The 16900-nt window shown below is 48.9% G+C and overlaps 1 protein-coding gene across 8 annotated transcripts in view; it reads right to left on the bottom strand.

The window, feature by feature from the left end:
- dnpep (aspartyl aminopeptidase) overlaps positions 1 to 16900 on the bottom strand; it is a 97922-nt gene that overhangs the window by 38078 nt on the left and 42944 nt on the right. For all 8 annotated transcript variants that reach the window (XM_070875195.1, XM_070875199.1, XM_070875200.1 and 5 more), the window contains 5 exons: positions 13555 to 13680; positions 11833 to 11957; positions 8854 to 8938; positions 4911 to 5018; positions 1072 to 1149 (listed from right to left, as the gene is read on the bottom strand). In XM_070875195.1, coding sequence (XP_070731296.1) covers positions 1072 to 1149; positions 4911 to 5018; positions 8854 to 8938; positions 11833 to 11957; positions 13555 to 13680 — 522 coding nt within the window. The remainder of the gene's footprint in view (positions 1 to 1071; positions 1150 to 4910; positions 5019 to 8853; positions 8939 to 11832; positions 11958 to 13554; positions 13681 to 16900) is intronic.

Raw genomic sequence — 16900 nt, 5'->3', positions numbered from 1 at the left:
TTGGGTATTTGGAGTAAATAGAATTCACTTGACGCTGGGAGTGACTATCGACAACAACATGCTTTCATATAGTGCCTTAAACGTCCCAAGGAGTTTCCACAGGAGTGATCATCAAACAAACTCTGACACCAAGCCGCATCAGGAAAAATTAGCGCAGATCAAAGAGTAGGCTTTAATCAGTGACTTAAAGGATCAGACAGAGGTCGAGAGGAGCAGGGGGGAGAGGTCGAGAGGAGCAGGGGGAAGAGGTCGAGAGGAGCAGGGGGAAGAGGTCGAGAGGAGCAGGGGGAAGAGGTCGAGAGGAGCAGGGGGAAGAGGTCGAGAGGAGCAGGGGGAAGAGGTCGAGAGGAGCAGGGGGAAGAGGTCGAGAGGAGCAGGGGGAAGAGGTCGAGAGGAGCAGGGGGAAGAGGTCGAGAGGAGCAGGGGGAAGAGGTCGAGTGGAGCAGGGGGGAGAGGTCGAGAGGAGCAGGGGGAAGAGGTCGAGAGGAGCAGGGGGAAGAGGTCGAGAGGAGCAGGGGGAAGAGGTCGAGTGGAGCAGGGGGGAGAGGTCGAGAGGAGCAGGGGGAAGAGGTCGAGAGGAGCAGGGGGAAGAGGTCGAGAGGAGCAGGGGGAAGAGGTCGAGTGGAGCAGGGGGGAAGAGGTCGAGAGGAGCAGGGGGGAAGAGGTCGAGAGGAGCAGGGGGAAGAGGTCGAGAGGAGCAGGGGGAAGAGGTCGAGAGGAGCAGGGGGAAGAGGTCGAGTGGAGCAGGGGGGAGAGGTCGAGAGGAGCAGGGGGAAGAGGTCGAGAGGAGCAGGGGGAAGAGGTCGAGAGGAGCAGGGGGAAGAGGTCGAGTGGAGCAGGGGGGAGAGGTCGAGAGGAGCAGGGGGAAGAGGTCGAGAGGAGCAGGGGGAAGAGGTCGAGAGGAGCAGGGGGAAGAGGTCGAGTGGAGCAGGGGGAAGAGGTCGAGAGGAGCAGGGGGAAGAGGTCGAGAGGTTTTGGGAGGGAATTACAGAATCGTGTCCCTTTTTCCTCACTGTGCTCTCTCAGAAGTAAAGAAGTCACTTTAAGTCGAGGTCGGTGAGGGCACTTTACCTGCAGGGCACAGTAGCAGCTGTGGAGATTATCCAATCGTGGAGCAAATATAAATTCCTTGAAAGCGCCGCCCAAAACCTAGAGGGAGGAGAGCAGTGATCCTGATGAAGCACAGTAAACACCAACATAACACCAACCTCTTCACACGCGAAGAATCTGTCCTCACATCCAATGTACACCGCATTTTTTTGGGGGATGCGCGGCCCATTCAAAGTTTTACGCCTGACTGGCAGACAGCTGTGCAGGCGCATTGCTCACATCACACACACACAGGCCGACACACACACACAGGCCGACACACACACACAGGCCGACACACACACACACAGGCCGACACACACACACACAGGCCGACACACACACACACAGGCCGACACACACACACACAGGCCGACACACACACACACAGGCCGACACACACACACAGGCCGACACACACACACAGGCCGACACACACACACAGGCCGACACACACACACAGGCCGACACACACACACAGGCCGACACACACACACAGGCCGACACACACACACAGGCCGACACACACACACAGGCCGACACACACACACAGGCCGACACACACACACAGGCCGACACACACACAGGCCGACACACACCTATTCAACACTATTCCCCCATCACAGATTTGGAGCAGGTTCCACGCAAGAAAGACTTACATTTATATAGTGCTATTTATGACCACCGGACACCTCAAAGCGCTTTACAGTCAATGAAGTACTTTGGAAGTCTAGTCACTGTTGTGATATGGGAAACACGGCAGCCAATTAGCACACAGCAAGCTCCCACAAACAGCAATGCGATAAGTGACCAAATAATCTATTTTTTAGGCATTGGAGGAGGGATAAATATTGGCCAGGACAGCAGACCAGAACTCCCCTGCTCTTGTTCAAAATAGTGCCATGGGAACCTTTAAATCTACCCGAAAGACGGCACCTCCGACAGTGCAGCGTTCCCTCAGCACTGCACTGCAGTGTTGGTCTTGATTATGTGCTCAAGTCCCTGGAGTGGGACTTGAACCCACAACCTCCGGACTCAGAGGCGAGAGTGCTGCCCAATGAACCACAGCGGACACAAGACAAGTGCATAAATGACCTGCTTCCGACTGTCCCAGGGTACACCCACAATCTGCATGGGAGTAACGCCTGGTAATTTGTCACTTTAAATAGCAAAATACCTTGGTCAACTTCTGAAATCGTCAAGGTGATGGATGTCAGCACGAGATCACGGAACGTTTTTTCACTTCTCGAATCACGTGCCCCATCAAACACTCCCAGGCCAGGTACAGCACGGGGTTAGATACAGAGTAAAGCTCCCTCTACACTGTCCCATCAAACACTCCCAGGGCAGGTACAGCATGGGGTTAGATACGAGCAAAGCTCCCTCTACACTGTCCCATCAAACACTCCCAGGGCAGGTACAGCATGGGGTTAGATACGAGCAAAGCTCCCTCTACAGTGTCCCCATCAAACACTCCCAGGGCAGCTACAGGGGGTTAGATACAGAGTAAAGCTCCCTCTACACTGCCCCATCAAACACTCCCAGGGCAGGTACAGCACGGGGTTAGATACAGAGTAAAGCTCCCTCTACACTGCCCCATCAAACACTCCCAGGGCAGGTACAGCATGGGGTTAGATACAGAGTAAAGCTCCCTCTACAGTGTCCCCATCAAACACTCCCAGGGCAGGTACAGCATGGGTTAGATACAGAGTAAAGCTCACTCTACACTGCCCCATCAAACACTCCCAGGGCAGGTATAGCACGGGTTAGATACTGACTGCAAATGCTTCTATAGATATGTGAAGAGAAAAAGATTAGTGAAGACAAACGTAGGCCCCTTGCAGTCAGAATCAGGTGAATTTATAATGGGGAACAAAGGAATGGCAGACCAAAAAAAAAAATACTTTGGTTCTGTCTTCACAAAGAAAGACACAAATAACCTTCCGGAAATACTAAGGGACAGAGGGTCTAGTGAGAAGGAGGAACTGAAGGAAATCCTTATTAATCAGGAAATTGTGTTAGGGAAATTGATGGGATTGAAGGCCGATAAATCCCCGAGGCCTGATGGGCTGTATCCCAGAGTACTTAAGGAAGTAGCCATAGAAATAGTGGATGTATTGGTGATCATTTTCCAGCAGTCAATCGACTCTGGATCAGTTTCTTTGGACTGGAGGGCAGCTAATGTAACACAACTTTTCAAGAAAGGAGGGAGAGAGAAAACGGGGAATTATAGACTGGTTAGCCTGACATCAGTGGTGGGGAAAATGTTGGAATTAATTATTAAAGATGAAATAGCAGCGTATTTGGAAAGCAGTGATAGGATTGGTCCAAGTCAGCATGGATTTATGAAGGGGAAATCATGCTTGACAAATCTTCTAGAAATTTTTGAGGATGTAACTAGTAGAGTGGACAAGGGAGAACCAGTGGATGTGGTGAATTTGGACTTTCAAAAGGCTTTTGACAAGGTCCCACACAAGAGATTGGTGTACAAAATTTAAGCACATGGTATTGGGGGTAATGTACTGACGTGGACAGAGAACTGGTTGGCAGACAGGAAGCAGAGAGTCGGGATAAACGGGTCCTTTTCAGAATGGCAGGCAGTGACTAGTGGAGTGCCGCAGGGCTCAGTGCTGGAACCCCAGCTATTTATAATATACATCAATGATTTAGATGAAGGAATTGAGTGTAATATCTCCAAGTTTGCAGCTGATACTAAGCTGGGTGGCGGTGTGAGCTGCGAGGAGGATGCCAAGAGGCTGCAGGTTGACTTGGACAGGTTAGGTGAGTGGGCAAGTGCATGGCAGATGCAGTATAATGTGGATAAATGTGAGGTTATCCACTTTGGTGGCAAAAACGCAAAGGCAGAATATTATTTGAATGGCGGCAGATTAGGAAAAGGGGAGGTGCAACGAGACCTGGGTGTCATGGTACATCAGTCATTGAAAGTTGGCATGCAGGTACAGCAGGCGGTGAAGAAGGCAAATGGTATGTTGTCCTTCATAGCTAGGGGGTTTAAGTATAGGAGCAGGGAGGTGTTACTGCCGTTGTACAGGGCCTTGGTGGAATATTGTGTTCAGTTTTGGTCTCCTAATCTGAGGAAGGATGTTCTTGCTATTGAGGGAATGCAGCGAAGGTTCACCAGACTGATTCCCAGGATGGCAGGACTGACATATGAGGAGAGACTGGATCGACTGGGCCTGTATTCATTGGAGTTTAGAAGAATGGGAGGGGATCTCATAGAAACATAAAATTCTGACGGGACTGGACAGGTTACATGCGGGTAGAATGTTTGTGATGTTGGGGAAGTTTCTATGACCTGAAACATTAACTCTGTTTCTCTCTCCACAGATGCTGCCTGACCCACTGAGATTTCCAGCATTTTCTGTTTTTTTATTTCAGATTCCAGCATCTGCGGTATTTTGCTTTTTTATTAAAGATCCCACGGTCACTATTTTGAACACCGAGTTCTCCCCGGCGTCCTGTGCCAATATTTATCCCTCAACCAACACACCTCTTTAAAAAAAAAAAACAGATTATCTGGTCACGATGACATTGCTGTTTGTGGGAGTTTGCTGTGTGAAAATTAGCTGCCGCGTTTCACACACTACAACACTTCAAACAGTACTTCATTGGCTATAAAGCGTTTTGGGACATTCTGAAGACACGAAAGGCATTGTAGAAATGCAAGTCGTTCTTTTTTTCTTGATCTGAACGGCTCAGTGCGACCCCCACCTGAGTCACTTGCAGAGGCAAGCTGACCATTCTAACTGTGCTTCCCAATAGTCAGACTGCATGGACCCACCTCAAGGACAGGGACTTACCCCAGGCTGGGTATCGGCCAGGCACAGCTCAAAGTCGATGACATTCTCCACTTTCACCCCCAACTGCGTGCAAATGAGGTCCAGCAGGACAGGATGGTGCTTCTCTGCCTGTGGATGAAAGCAAATCGATAAGAATTCAGTAAGGACGAGGCGGAAGTCAGACACTGAGAAGTGTAGAGGAACAAAGGGACCTGGGAGTGCATGTCCACAGAACCCTGAAGGTAGCAGGGAGGGTATGCTTGAACTGTATAAAACACTAGTTAGGCCATAGATAGAGTACTGCATGCAGTTCTGGTCACCGCATTACACGAAAGATGTGATTGCATTGGAGAGGGTACAGAGGAGATTTACGAGGGTGTTGCCTGGACTGGAGAATTTTAGCTATGAGGAAAGATTAGATAGGCTGGGGTTTTTTTTGGAACAGAGGAGGCTGAGGGGAGACCTGATTAGGCCCTTCATAATTTTATACACCTCAGATAGAGTGAATAGGAAGGACTTATTTCCCTTAGCAGAGGGGTCAGCAACCAGGGGGCATAGATTTAAAGTAATGGGTAGGAGGTTTAGTGGGGATTTGAGGGGAAGTTTTTTCACCGAGGGTGATGGGGGTCTGGAACTCAGTGCCTGAAAGGGTGGTAGAGGCAGCAACCCTCACCACATTTAAAAAGTACTTGGATGTGCATCTGAAGTGCCGTAACCTACAGGACTACGGACCAAGAGCTGGAAAGTGGGATTAGGCCGGGTAGCTTTTTGTTGGCCGGCGCGGACATGATTGGCTGAAATGGACTCCTTCTGTGCTGTAAATTTCTATGCAGGGGGAGGTTGGGGGTAGAAGAGAGAGCCGGGACTTGACCCCACCTCAGGGGTAGCAGAGCAGCATTTCTGAACAAGAGCTCTGACGGAAGGTCACCGACCTGAAACGTTAACTCTGTTTCTCTCTCCACGGATGCTGCTGGCCCGCTGAGTATCTCCAGCATTTTCAGTTTTGATTCTGAGCAACAGCGCAACTCAATTAGGCCCCCTTCTAAAACGGGAGGTTGCAAATGGAGAGGCACTGTTAATCGCCGTGTTTGATCAATCTGTCACCTTTGGAACGTGGCCTTAAATCGGTTCCTGTCCATATGGTCCTCTAGATACGCAATTCATCATATTAATCATAGGCAGTCTCTCGGAGTCAAGGAAGACTTGCTTCCACTCTTAACATAAGTTCTCAGGTGACTGAACAGTCCAATACGAGAACCACAGTCCCGGTCACAGATGGGGCAGATAGTCGTTGAGGGAAGGGGTGGGTGGGGAAGGAAGGGGTGGCCACCCCAAGTTAAAAGAACTCACGCACAGGCATCTTTCACTCCTCTAACTGGAACGTCAGGACCCTCATGGCCAACCCCAACAGCGACAGGCCGGAACACCGCACCGCCATAGTTGCCCGGGAACTTAAGACGCTTTGATATCGACATCGCCGCCCTAAGCGAGACCCGGCGGGCAGGGGAAGGCCAGCTCAAGGAACAACATGGAGGTTACACCTTCTTCTGGAAAGGGAAACCAGAGGAAGAACGCCGCTTCCACGGAATCGGCTTCGCCATCAAAACTGCCTCAAATACGCAAGTCAATGTATTACACGGAATGCCAATACTTCCACGTGTCTTTCTGTTGTGTTCATTAAAAAACAAATCACACCTTTCGATATTTTGAGACTGACAAATGGCATGGAAAGTTATTTGCCAAGTCAGACACCCATATCAGCAACAAAGTCCAGTAAAGATTGTAGCAATTGAAGCGAGTTAAAAACTTGTCTGGCTACTGACCTTCCCTCTCAGCTCCAACCTCTCTCACCAATGTTTAATTAATCAACCATGTGGCTCCTCTGATCTCTCCTCTCTGTCCTCCACCCTCTTCGTCCTCTCGGTCTCTCCGAGGACAGAATATTGAGTGCAGAGACAAAGGGCTGGATTTTCGGTTGGAGGCTTCATCGGGCCGTAATGGCGGTGGGGCGGTAAATATTGCGCCGGGAAATGGTTTGTGTTGGCAGCCACAAAATTCATCAGCTCGGCCCCGAGTATGGGGCAGAGCACGAAGGGAGGCGTTGCATACCTCTCTTCGGACGCTGAGCAACTGAAAATCCTGAGATAAAGATCCGGCCTCGGAGCGCCCCCAAGAGAAAACAAATCGCCCCCCCCCCCCAAAAAAAAATTTGCAATACCCTTGCTCACCCCACATAAAGATAAATCGCAAAAATAAAACAAAAAGAACAATCACACTGACCTGGTGTAGACATTCCTTCCCTCACCGCTGCCGCCAAAACAGCTCGGGCCCACTTTCCCAGGCGGTCCCACTACGGCGCGCTACGGGGCGAGGGCGGAACAAAAATCGAGGGAGGTGTTGTCGAAACCGATGGCGCTGCACTCCGGCTCGACGCTCTCGGACACTGCTGCTCCGCGCCCCGCAAAACCGGCACCTAATCTCCCGGCGGGGCGTTGGAAGCTGGCCGACCGCCCGGAACTCATTTGCATACCCGTTACCGCCCCTCTGGGGCGCCAATAGAGGCGCGAGCCCAACGGAAATCCAGCCCAATAGGCCTAAATGTTCTTGCTCCTCTTGGCCTCTGCAGTCAGGTCAATCAATACTCTGTCCTAAACGCTCTTCCCACCCTTTGTCTCGGCACTCTTCCTAGTCTCTGCCGCTACATGAGATGACGTCAATACTCTTCACAGCGTCTCCGATGTAATCTTCCCCCAGACTTCAAAAACTTTGCCTCCCTCAGTCTTCCACTCTTCCTACAATCTAATCGTTATCCAAACCCGCGCGCACCACTTCTGGCAAAGATACAGGCTTGGTCTGCTGAGTACTGACCATTTCCCACTTTAGATTCCCAGCACTCGCAGTTTATTTTTGTTCCTCATCTCTAACCACCACTTAGAACATAAGATGATCAGAAATAGGAGCAGGAGTAGGCCAGACGGCCCCTCGAGCCTGCTCCGCCATTCAATAAGATCATGGCTGATCATTGACCTCAACTCCACCTTCCCGCCCGATCCCTGTATCCCTTGATTCCAGAAATCTATCTATTTCATCCACAGTTCTCTGGGGCAGAGAATTCCAAAATTTCACAACCCTCTGAGTGAAGAAATTCCTCTTGATCTCAGTCTTAAATGGCCGACCCCTTATTCTGAGACTGTACCCCCTGGTTCTAGACTCCCCAGCCCGGGGGAACAACCTCTCAGCATTTACCTGGTCACTCTCGAGAGTTTAACTTCTCAAGTCGCCTCGTGCTCGCACTTACTCTCGAAAGCCACGGTGTTGCACCCTGCACCATAGTCCTGGCCCTTCACCCGGGACTCTTGATAATAAACCTGTCCATTTCACTGTACATTTGCAGTATTGTTACACTGGTCCGCAATTCAGAGCAGTTCAGAGAAGGTTCACTCGGTTGATTCCGGGGATGAGGGGGTTGACTTATGGAGGAAAGGTTGAGTAGGTTGGGCCTCTACTCATTGGAATTCAGAAGGATGAGAGGTGATCTTATCGAAACGTATAAGATTATGAGGGGGCTTGACGAGGTGGATGCAGAGAGGATGTTTCCACTCGTGGGGAAGACTAGAACTGGGGAGCATAATCTTAGAATAAGGGGCTGCCCATTTAAATCTGAGATGAGGAGGAATTTCTTCTCTGAGGGTTGCAAATCTGTGGAATTTGCTGCCTCAGAGAGCTGTGGTGGCTGGGTCATTGAATAAATTTAAGACAGAGATAGACAGTTTCTTAACCGATAAGGGATTAAGGGATTATGGGGAGCGGGCGGGGAAGTGGAGCTGAGTCCATGATCGGATCAGCCATGATCGCATTAAATGGCGGAGCAGGCTCGAGGGACCGTATGGCCTACTCCCATTTCTTATGTTGTTATGCAAAGGATGAATTCTCTATTGAAATAATAACAGGCGAGTTGTTTTACCTTTTGAGTAGCATCAACAGCGTTCCCAGGCGAGTTCACTCCCATTTCTAGCTGCTCCTGCACAACCGTGGCTATGATCGGAACCCTTGAAATATACGCACAGTTAGAATCATATAGAAATTTACAGCACGGAAGGAGGTCATTTCGGCCCATCATGTCCGCGCCGGCCGACAAAGAGCTATCCAGCCTAATCCCACTTTCCGGCTCTTGGTCCGTAGCCCTGCAGGTTACGGCACTTCAGGTGCACATCCAAGTATTTTTTAAATGTAGTGAGGGTTTCTGCCTCTACCACCCTTTCAGGCAGTGAGTTCCAGACCCCCACCACCCTCTGCGTGAAGACATTTCCCCTCAAATCCCCTCTAAACCTTTACCAATTACTTTAAATTTATGCCTTCTGGTTGTTGACCCCTCTGCTAAAGGAAATAGGCCCTTTCTATCTACTATATCTGGGCCACTCATAATTTTATACACCTCAGTGAGGTCTCCTCTGTTCCAAGGAAAACAAACCCAGCCTATCCAATCTGTCGTTGTAGCTGAGATTCTCCACTCCCAGCAACATCCTCGTAAATCTCTTCTGTACCCTCTCTAGTGCAATCACATCCTTCCTGTAATGCGGTGACCAGAACTGCACGCAGTACTCCAGCTGTGGCCTAACCAGTGTTTTATACAATGCAAGCATAACCCACCTGCTCTTGTTATTCTATGCCCCAGCTAATAATTCTGTATGCCTTTTTAACCACCTTATCTACCTGGCCTGCTACCTTCAGGAATCTGTGGACATGCACTCTCAGGTCCCTTTGTTCCTCTACACTTCTCAGTGTCCTACCATTTAATGCGGATAGCTGAGGCAGCAAGTCAACGAAAGAATTATCGACATCACTGTGATTTCAGAAAAATTGTAAAACATAAACTGGCAGAATGGGCGTGCAGTTGGTAAATTAACCAATATAGATAAGCACAAGGTAATAAATTAGGGTAGAGCAGGCTACATTAACGTTCCCTGTAATTGTTTTTGAGGCCACGTGACCCATTCAAAATACCGCACAAGCACGGTTTTTAAGAACATGAGAATTAGGAACAGGAGTAGGCCATCTAGCCCCTCGAGCCTGCTCCGCCATTCAACAAGATCATGGCTGATCTGGCCGTGGACTCAGCTCCACCTACCCGCCCGCTCCCCGTAACCCTTAATTCCCTTTTCTATTGACCCCTGGCGCGCTACGCAGCCTACAGGGAAAATTGGGCCACATACTCCTTGCAAAGTAATTATCTAAATGGAGTAGAGGGACAGAGGGGCCTGGAAGCACAGATAAACAGATCACTAAAAGGTAGCAACGCAGGTTAATAAGGCCATTTAAAAAAAAAAGCAAACCAGGCACCAGAGTTTGTTTTTAGAGGGATAGAGTTAAAAAGCTGAGAAGTTATGTTGAGAACCTTGGTTAGAACACACTTGGCATTACTGTGCTCAGTTCTGGTCTCCGCATTATAAAAAGGATATAGAGGCACTGGAGAATGCACAAAAAACATTTACTAGAATACCAGAACTGAGAGCTTACACCTATCTGGAAAGATTGAACAGACTAGAGTTCCTTTCTCTAGAAGAGGCTGAGGGCGTGACCTGATTGAGGTCTTCAAAATTATGAAAGGATTTTGATGGGATAGCCGCCCCGACCTGTGTGAGAACACTATCGTAGGACGGGGCTACAAATAGAGCTGGGGCGCCGGGCCCTGGGACATTGTGGGCGGAGGTGCGGCGAATGAGGGTACGGGGCCCAGAAGAGCCAAGGGCCCAGGGGCAGCACGGGCCCAGCCCACACTGCGATGTGTGCGTGCACTGGGTCCGTGCAGCAGAGCAGGTCTCCAGTCGTCCTGGTTAATTCTTGCTACTGGATAAAGGCCTAGCTCTGTCAAGCCACACACTTAAAATCCACACACAGGCATCTTCCACCCCCTCAAGTGGAGTTCAGGACTGGAACATCAGGTCCTTCATGGAAACATCTGTGAACTCTCGTGGAAGCAAGTCATCCTCGTTCGAGGGATCGTCTATGATGTTTGCACTTGAAGGGAGAACAGAACTCAGGGCCATAAATACAAGACAGTCACTAATAAATCCACTAGGGAATTCAGGAGAAACATCTTTACATAGAGAGTGGTGAGAATGTGGAACTCTCTACCACAACAACAGCTTAGCTTTATATAGCGCATTTAACGTAACAAAACATCGCAAGGCTCTTAAGAGCAATATCAATAAAAAACATTTTTGATATTGAGCCACAGGAGATACGAGGGAAGATGACCAAAAGGTCACAGAAGTAGGTTTTAAGGAGCGTCTTAGAGGAGAGAGAGGTGGAGAGGTTTAGGGAGGGAATTCCAGAGCTTAGGGCCTGGGCAGCTGAAGGCATGGCCGATGGTGGAGCGATTAAAATTGGGGATGCACATGAGGCCACAATTGGAGGAGCACAGAGGTCTCGGGGGTAGGGGGGGGGGGGTTGTGGGGCTGGAGGAGGTTACAGAGATAGGGAGGGGCGAGCCCATGGAGGGATTTGAAAACAAGTCCAGTAACATAACCACTATTGCTCCCGTTCCCATAAACACGCAGACAGGACCTCGGTTTAAAGTCTGAATCAAGGAACACTACTCTGACAGTGCAGCACTCCCTTTGGCAATGCACCCCCTAAGGTGCGCGGCCGGTAATCTCAAAGGTCCCCCGCATGCCACTCACCAGCTTTTATATTGTTAATGCCCCGCATGCGCAGAAATTTAAAGATACCGCGCATGCGCAGAAACAGGCTGCGTAGAACCAAGCACAGCTTAGAGGGGGCATCGCCCCTCGGTACTGCGGTGAAGCGTCAGCCTGGACTACGTGCTCAAGTCTCCCGAGGTGGGACGCGAACCCGCGGCCAAAAGCGCGCGTTCTACCACCAGTCAAGCCGGGGCGAGTGTCTCAGCGCGTCGCAAAGGTTGCCAAACGCGCAGGCGTACAGGTGGGTCTCTTTGTTAGGCCCGAAGTTGTCGTTCATCTCTCTCTGCAGGTGGATGGCCAGGTGAGGGATACGAAGGACAGGGTGACCCACGTTGATCAGGCGATGCTCCAACTTGTCTCCGTTCTGGAAACAGAAGAGAAGCAGAGAGCTGAAGCATGTACGAAATTGCCGCGTCAAACCAGACTTACTTGGCACTGCGTGCACTGGAGGTGGAGAAGGAGCTAGAACAACAACAAAACCATGCATTTATATAGTGCCTTTAATGCATTAAAATGCCCCAAAGAGCTTCATCGCAGGGTTACCAAACAAAATTTGACACCGAGCCACATAAGGAGATACAAGGACAGCTGACCAAAAGCTTGGTCAAAGAGATAGATTTTAAGGAGCGTCTTAAAGGAGGAGAGAGGTAGAGAGGTTTTGGGAGGGAATTCCAGAGCTTGGAGCCTAGGCGGCTGAAGGCACGGCCACCAATGGTGGAGTGATGGAAAGTGGGGGATGCTCAAGAGGCCAGAGGCGCAGAGATCTCAGACAGCTGTGGGGCTGGAGGAGGTTAGAGAGATAGGGAGATGCGAGGCCACGAAGGGATTGGATAACAAGGATGAGAATATTGGCACGCGCCTGCTGCCAACAAACCAGAAGTCGATGCGTGTGCGCAGTCCGTGTTTTTTTTGGTGGTTCCGATTTGGAAGAAAATTGTTGAGTGAAACTGCGCGTGGTGAAGTCTTTTGCAGCGACTGTCGGTGGGTCTGTGAAGAGGCTGTCGCAGTCATGTCGGAAGCACTTATTTTGTATAGGTTCTGTTTACTTTTTAATTGGGATGAAACTTTATCAACTACACAGTGGACATCGTGTCGCCTGAAGAAAGTTTGGGGCAGAAAGCTTGGATAAAATTTTAATTTAAAGAATCCCAAGTGGTGGGGAATGGGAACAGGGCAGGGAGCGCGGCTGGAATGTTGGGAACATCTTGGCCTTTATTGCAAAGGGGATGGAGTATAAAAGCAGGGAAGTCTTGCGACAGCGATACAAGGTATTGGTGAGGCCACACCTGGAGTACTGCGTGCAGTTTTGGTTTCCATATTTACAAAAGGATATACTGGCTTTGGAGGCAGTTCAGAGAAGGTTCACTAGGTTGATTCCGGGGATGGGGGAGGGGGTTGACTTATGAGGAAAGGTTGAGTAGGTTGGGCCTCTACTCATTGGAATTCAGAAGAATGAGAGGTGATCTTATCGAAACGTATAAGATTATGAGTGGGCTTGACAAGATGGATGCAGAGAGAATGTTTCCACTGATGGGGGAGATTAGAACTAGAGGGCATGATCTTAGAATTTAAAACTGAGATGAGGAGGAATTTCTTCTCAGAGGGTTGTAAATCTGTGGAATTCACTGCCTCAGAGAGCTGTGGAAGCCGGGACATTGAATAAATTTAAGACAGAGATGGACAGTTTCTTAAACGATAAGGGAATACGGGGTTATGGGGAGCAGGCGGGGAAGTGGACCTGAGTCCATGATCGGATCAGCCATGATCGTATTAAATGGCGGAGCAGGCTCGAGGGGCCGTATGGCCTACTCCTGCTCCTATTTCTTATGTTATCATCGAAATTTCCAGATTCACGCGCAGATCCAGCTTCACTGTATTCAGATTCCGGCTCGTTGGCAGGAGTCACTCCGTTTTTAAAATGGAGGCTCGGCTGGAGCCGGGAGAAAATGAACCCAACTCACCTTCACCAAAACCCTGCCGGCTATTGTGAGATCGCGGTCAAACCAGGTGTTCCAGATCCCGCCGCCGTAACATTCCACCCCCACCTGCAGGTAGCCAACCTTTGTCTTCTTGGACCGGAGCTTCACCTGGGAACAGAAACAAAATTCAACAGCTAAGTGTGTGCATATAGTGCTTCCCTCCCCGGCCACCAATACACATTCCAGGGGAGTCACTGGGCAGCAACTCGGAGCTGGAACCCTGGCTAAATATTCCCCTCCATAACCCAGCTGTACTGTTTTTGTACATCGTCGAGTGGCTGCAATCTGCACAACTTTGCAACATCGGGCGTTTATTAAAGAAAGACGTGGATTTATATAGCGCCTTTCACGACCATCGGACGTCTCAAAAGCTCCTTACAGCCGATGAAGTACTTTTGGAGTGTAGTCACTGTTGTAATGTGGGAAACGCGGCAGCCAATTTGCGTACATTAGAACATGATAAATAGGAGCAGGAGCAGGCCATTTGGCCCCTTGATTTTTAATAAGATCATGGCATGTCTGATCTTGGGCTCAGCTCCACTTCCCTGCCCGCTCCCCATAACCCAACACTCCCTTATCGCTCAAAAATCGCTTCACCTTAAATATATTCAATGACTCAGCCTCTAAAGCAGAGAATTCCACAGATTTATGACCCACAGGGAAGAAATTCCTCCTCATCTCAGTTCTAAATGGACGACCCCTTATTCTGAGACTATGTCCCCTAGTTCTAGATTCCCCCACTGGAGGAAACATTCTCTCTGCATCTACCATGTCGAGCCCCCTCAGTTATATGTTTTAAAAGATCACCTCTCATTCTTCTGAACTCCAATGAGTATAGTCCAAACCTGCTCAACCTTTCTTCATAAGTCAACCGCTTCATCTCAGGAATCAACCCCGTGAACCTTCTCTGAACTTCCTCCATTGCAAGTATCTCCTTCCTTAAGTAAGATCAAAACTCCACGCAGTACTCCAGGTGTGGCCTCACCAGTACCCTGTACAGTTGCAGCAGGACTTCTCTGCTTTTATTGTTCATCCCCCTTGCAATAAAGGCCAACATTCCATTTGCCTTCCTGATCACTTGCTGTACCTGCAGACTAACTTTTCTTTTTGTTGCATGCACAAGGACCTCCAGGTCCGTCTGTACTGCAGCATTTTATAATTTCTATCCATTTAAATAATAATTTTATTTTTCCTGCCAAAGTGTATAACCTCACACTATACTCCATCTGCCAAATGTTTGCCCGCTCACTTAGCCTGTCTATATCCCTTTGCAATTTTTTTGTGTCCTCCTCACAACTTGCTTTCCCACCCATCTTTGTATCATCAGGAAACTTGGCTACATTACACTCGGTCCCTTCATCCAAGCCATTAATATAAATTATAAATTGTTGAGGGCCCAGCACCGATCCCTGCAGCACCCCACTAGTCACCGTTTGCCAACCAGAAAATGTCCTATTTAACCCGATTCTCTGTTCTCTGTTAGTTAGCCAATCCTCTATCCATGCTAATATATTACCCCCAACCCCGTGAGCTTTTATGTTGTGCAGTAACCTTTTATGTGGCACCTTATCGAATGCCTTCTGGAAATCCAAATACAACACGTTCACTGGTTCCCCCTTTATCCATCCTGTTCATTACATCCTCAAAGAACTCCAGCAAATTTGTCAAACATGATTTCCCTTTCGTAAAACCATGCTGACTCCGCTTGACTGTATTATGCTTTTCCAAATGTCCTGCTACTGCTTCCTTAATAATGGACTCCAGCATTTTCCCAACCACAGATATTAAACTAACCGATCTATAGTTTCCTGCTTTCTGTCTGCCTCCTTTTTTTAAAAAAAATAGGAGCATTACATTTGCTCCCTGGGACCTCTCCAGAATCTAGGGAACAAGCAAGCTCCCAGAAACAGCAATGTGATAATGACCAGATTGAGGGATAAATATTGGCCAGGACACCGGAGATAACTCCCCTGCTCTTCTTCGAAATAGTGCCATGGTATCGTTTACATCCACGAGAGAGAGCAGGCGAGGCCTCGGTTTAACGTGCTCCCTCAGCACTGCACTGGGAGTGTCAGCCTAGATTCTTTTTGTGCTCAAGTCCCTGGAGTGTGACTTGAACCCAGAGGTGAGAGTGTGCAGACCACTGAGTCACAGAGCAGAGAGTTTACCCAGAGAGTGATTAGAAAGTGGATCTCTGCAGGGAGCAGTTGAACTGAATAGCATAGATGTATTTAAGGGGAAGCTGGATAAACACATGAGGGAGAACGGAATAGAAGGATATGCTGATAGGGTGGGATGAAGTAGGGTGGGAGGAGGCTGGTGTGGAGCATAAACACTGGCACGGGCCAGTTGGGCCCAATGGCCTGTTTCTGTGCTGTAAATAGTATGCAATGTGCTTCGATGAAGGTGGTCGATTCAGCGAGCCGCATTCCTCTTTCAATGGCTGTGTGCTTATCTCTCTATTGAAATCGTGGGGACTCGTGATTTCGAAATGTGCTTTTTCTGGGAGTGAAGTTTCATGAGCAGGCTGTTGGTTTTGGAGAAAGGAAAATCAGGCATCTGCCTGCCTTTCGTTATCGAGCAATTTCACACTTTGTGCTGCAAGTAAGGTACCTTGGCAATCGGTTTGCCGTGGGGCAGGGATTAGGAATGTTGACTGGCTGGGCGCCGCAGTTGGTTAGTAAGCTGCTCTGTAAATCTCAGCGCTGGACTTAACACCTGCCTAGGAAGACAATGATTAGTAAAAGAAAAAAGTGCATTTATCTTGTGCCATTACACACATCCTCGGGATGTCTAAAGCACTTCATATGCAATTAAATCATTTTGAAGTGTAGTCAATGATACGCTCAAGTCCTAGAGTCGGGCTCGAACACACAACCTTCTGACTCAGAGCCAAGAGTGTTAACTATGATCCCAAGGACTTCGACTGGTGGGATGGGAGGTCACTCTGATAACTAACAGTCGAAGTGAAATCACCCTGGGGAAAGTTGGGAAATGAAAAAAGACTTGCATTTATATAGCGCCTTCACGCTCTTTACAGCCAATTAAATATTTTTTGAAGTGTTCAAGTGTTGTCACCGTCGTAATGTAGGAAATGCGGCAGCCAATTTGCGCACAGCAAGCTCCCACACACACACAGCAATGTGATAAAAATCAGATAATGCTCAACTGTGTTTTCATATCTCTCCATGGCCTCACTCCTCCTTATCTCTATAACCTCCTCCAGTCCCACAGCACTCGGGGATCTCTACACGCTCTTTTTCTGCTTCATCATGTTCTCTATCTGCTTCATCATCTAGGTAGAACATAAGAATTAGGAGCAGGGGTA

Source organism: Pristiophorus japonicus, chromosome 3 (genome assembly GCF_044704955.1).
Source record: "Pristiophorus japonicus isolate sPriJap1 chromosome 3, sPriJap1.hap1, whole genome shotgun sequence".
NCBI lineage: Eukaryota > Metazoa > Chordata > Chondrichthyes > Pristiophoridae > Pristiophorus > Pristiophorus japonicus.
Note: the sequence above shows the minus strand (reverse complement) of the source record. Positions and strands in the feature narration are given on the sequence as shown.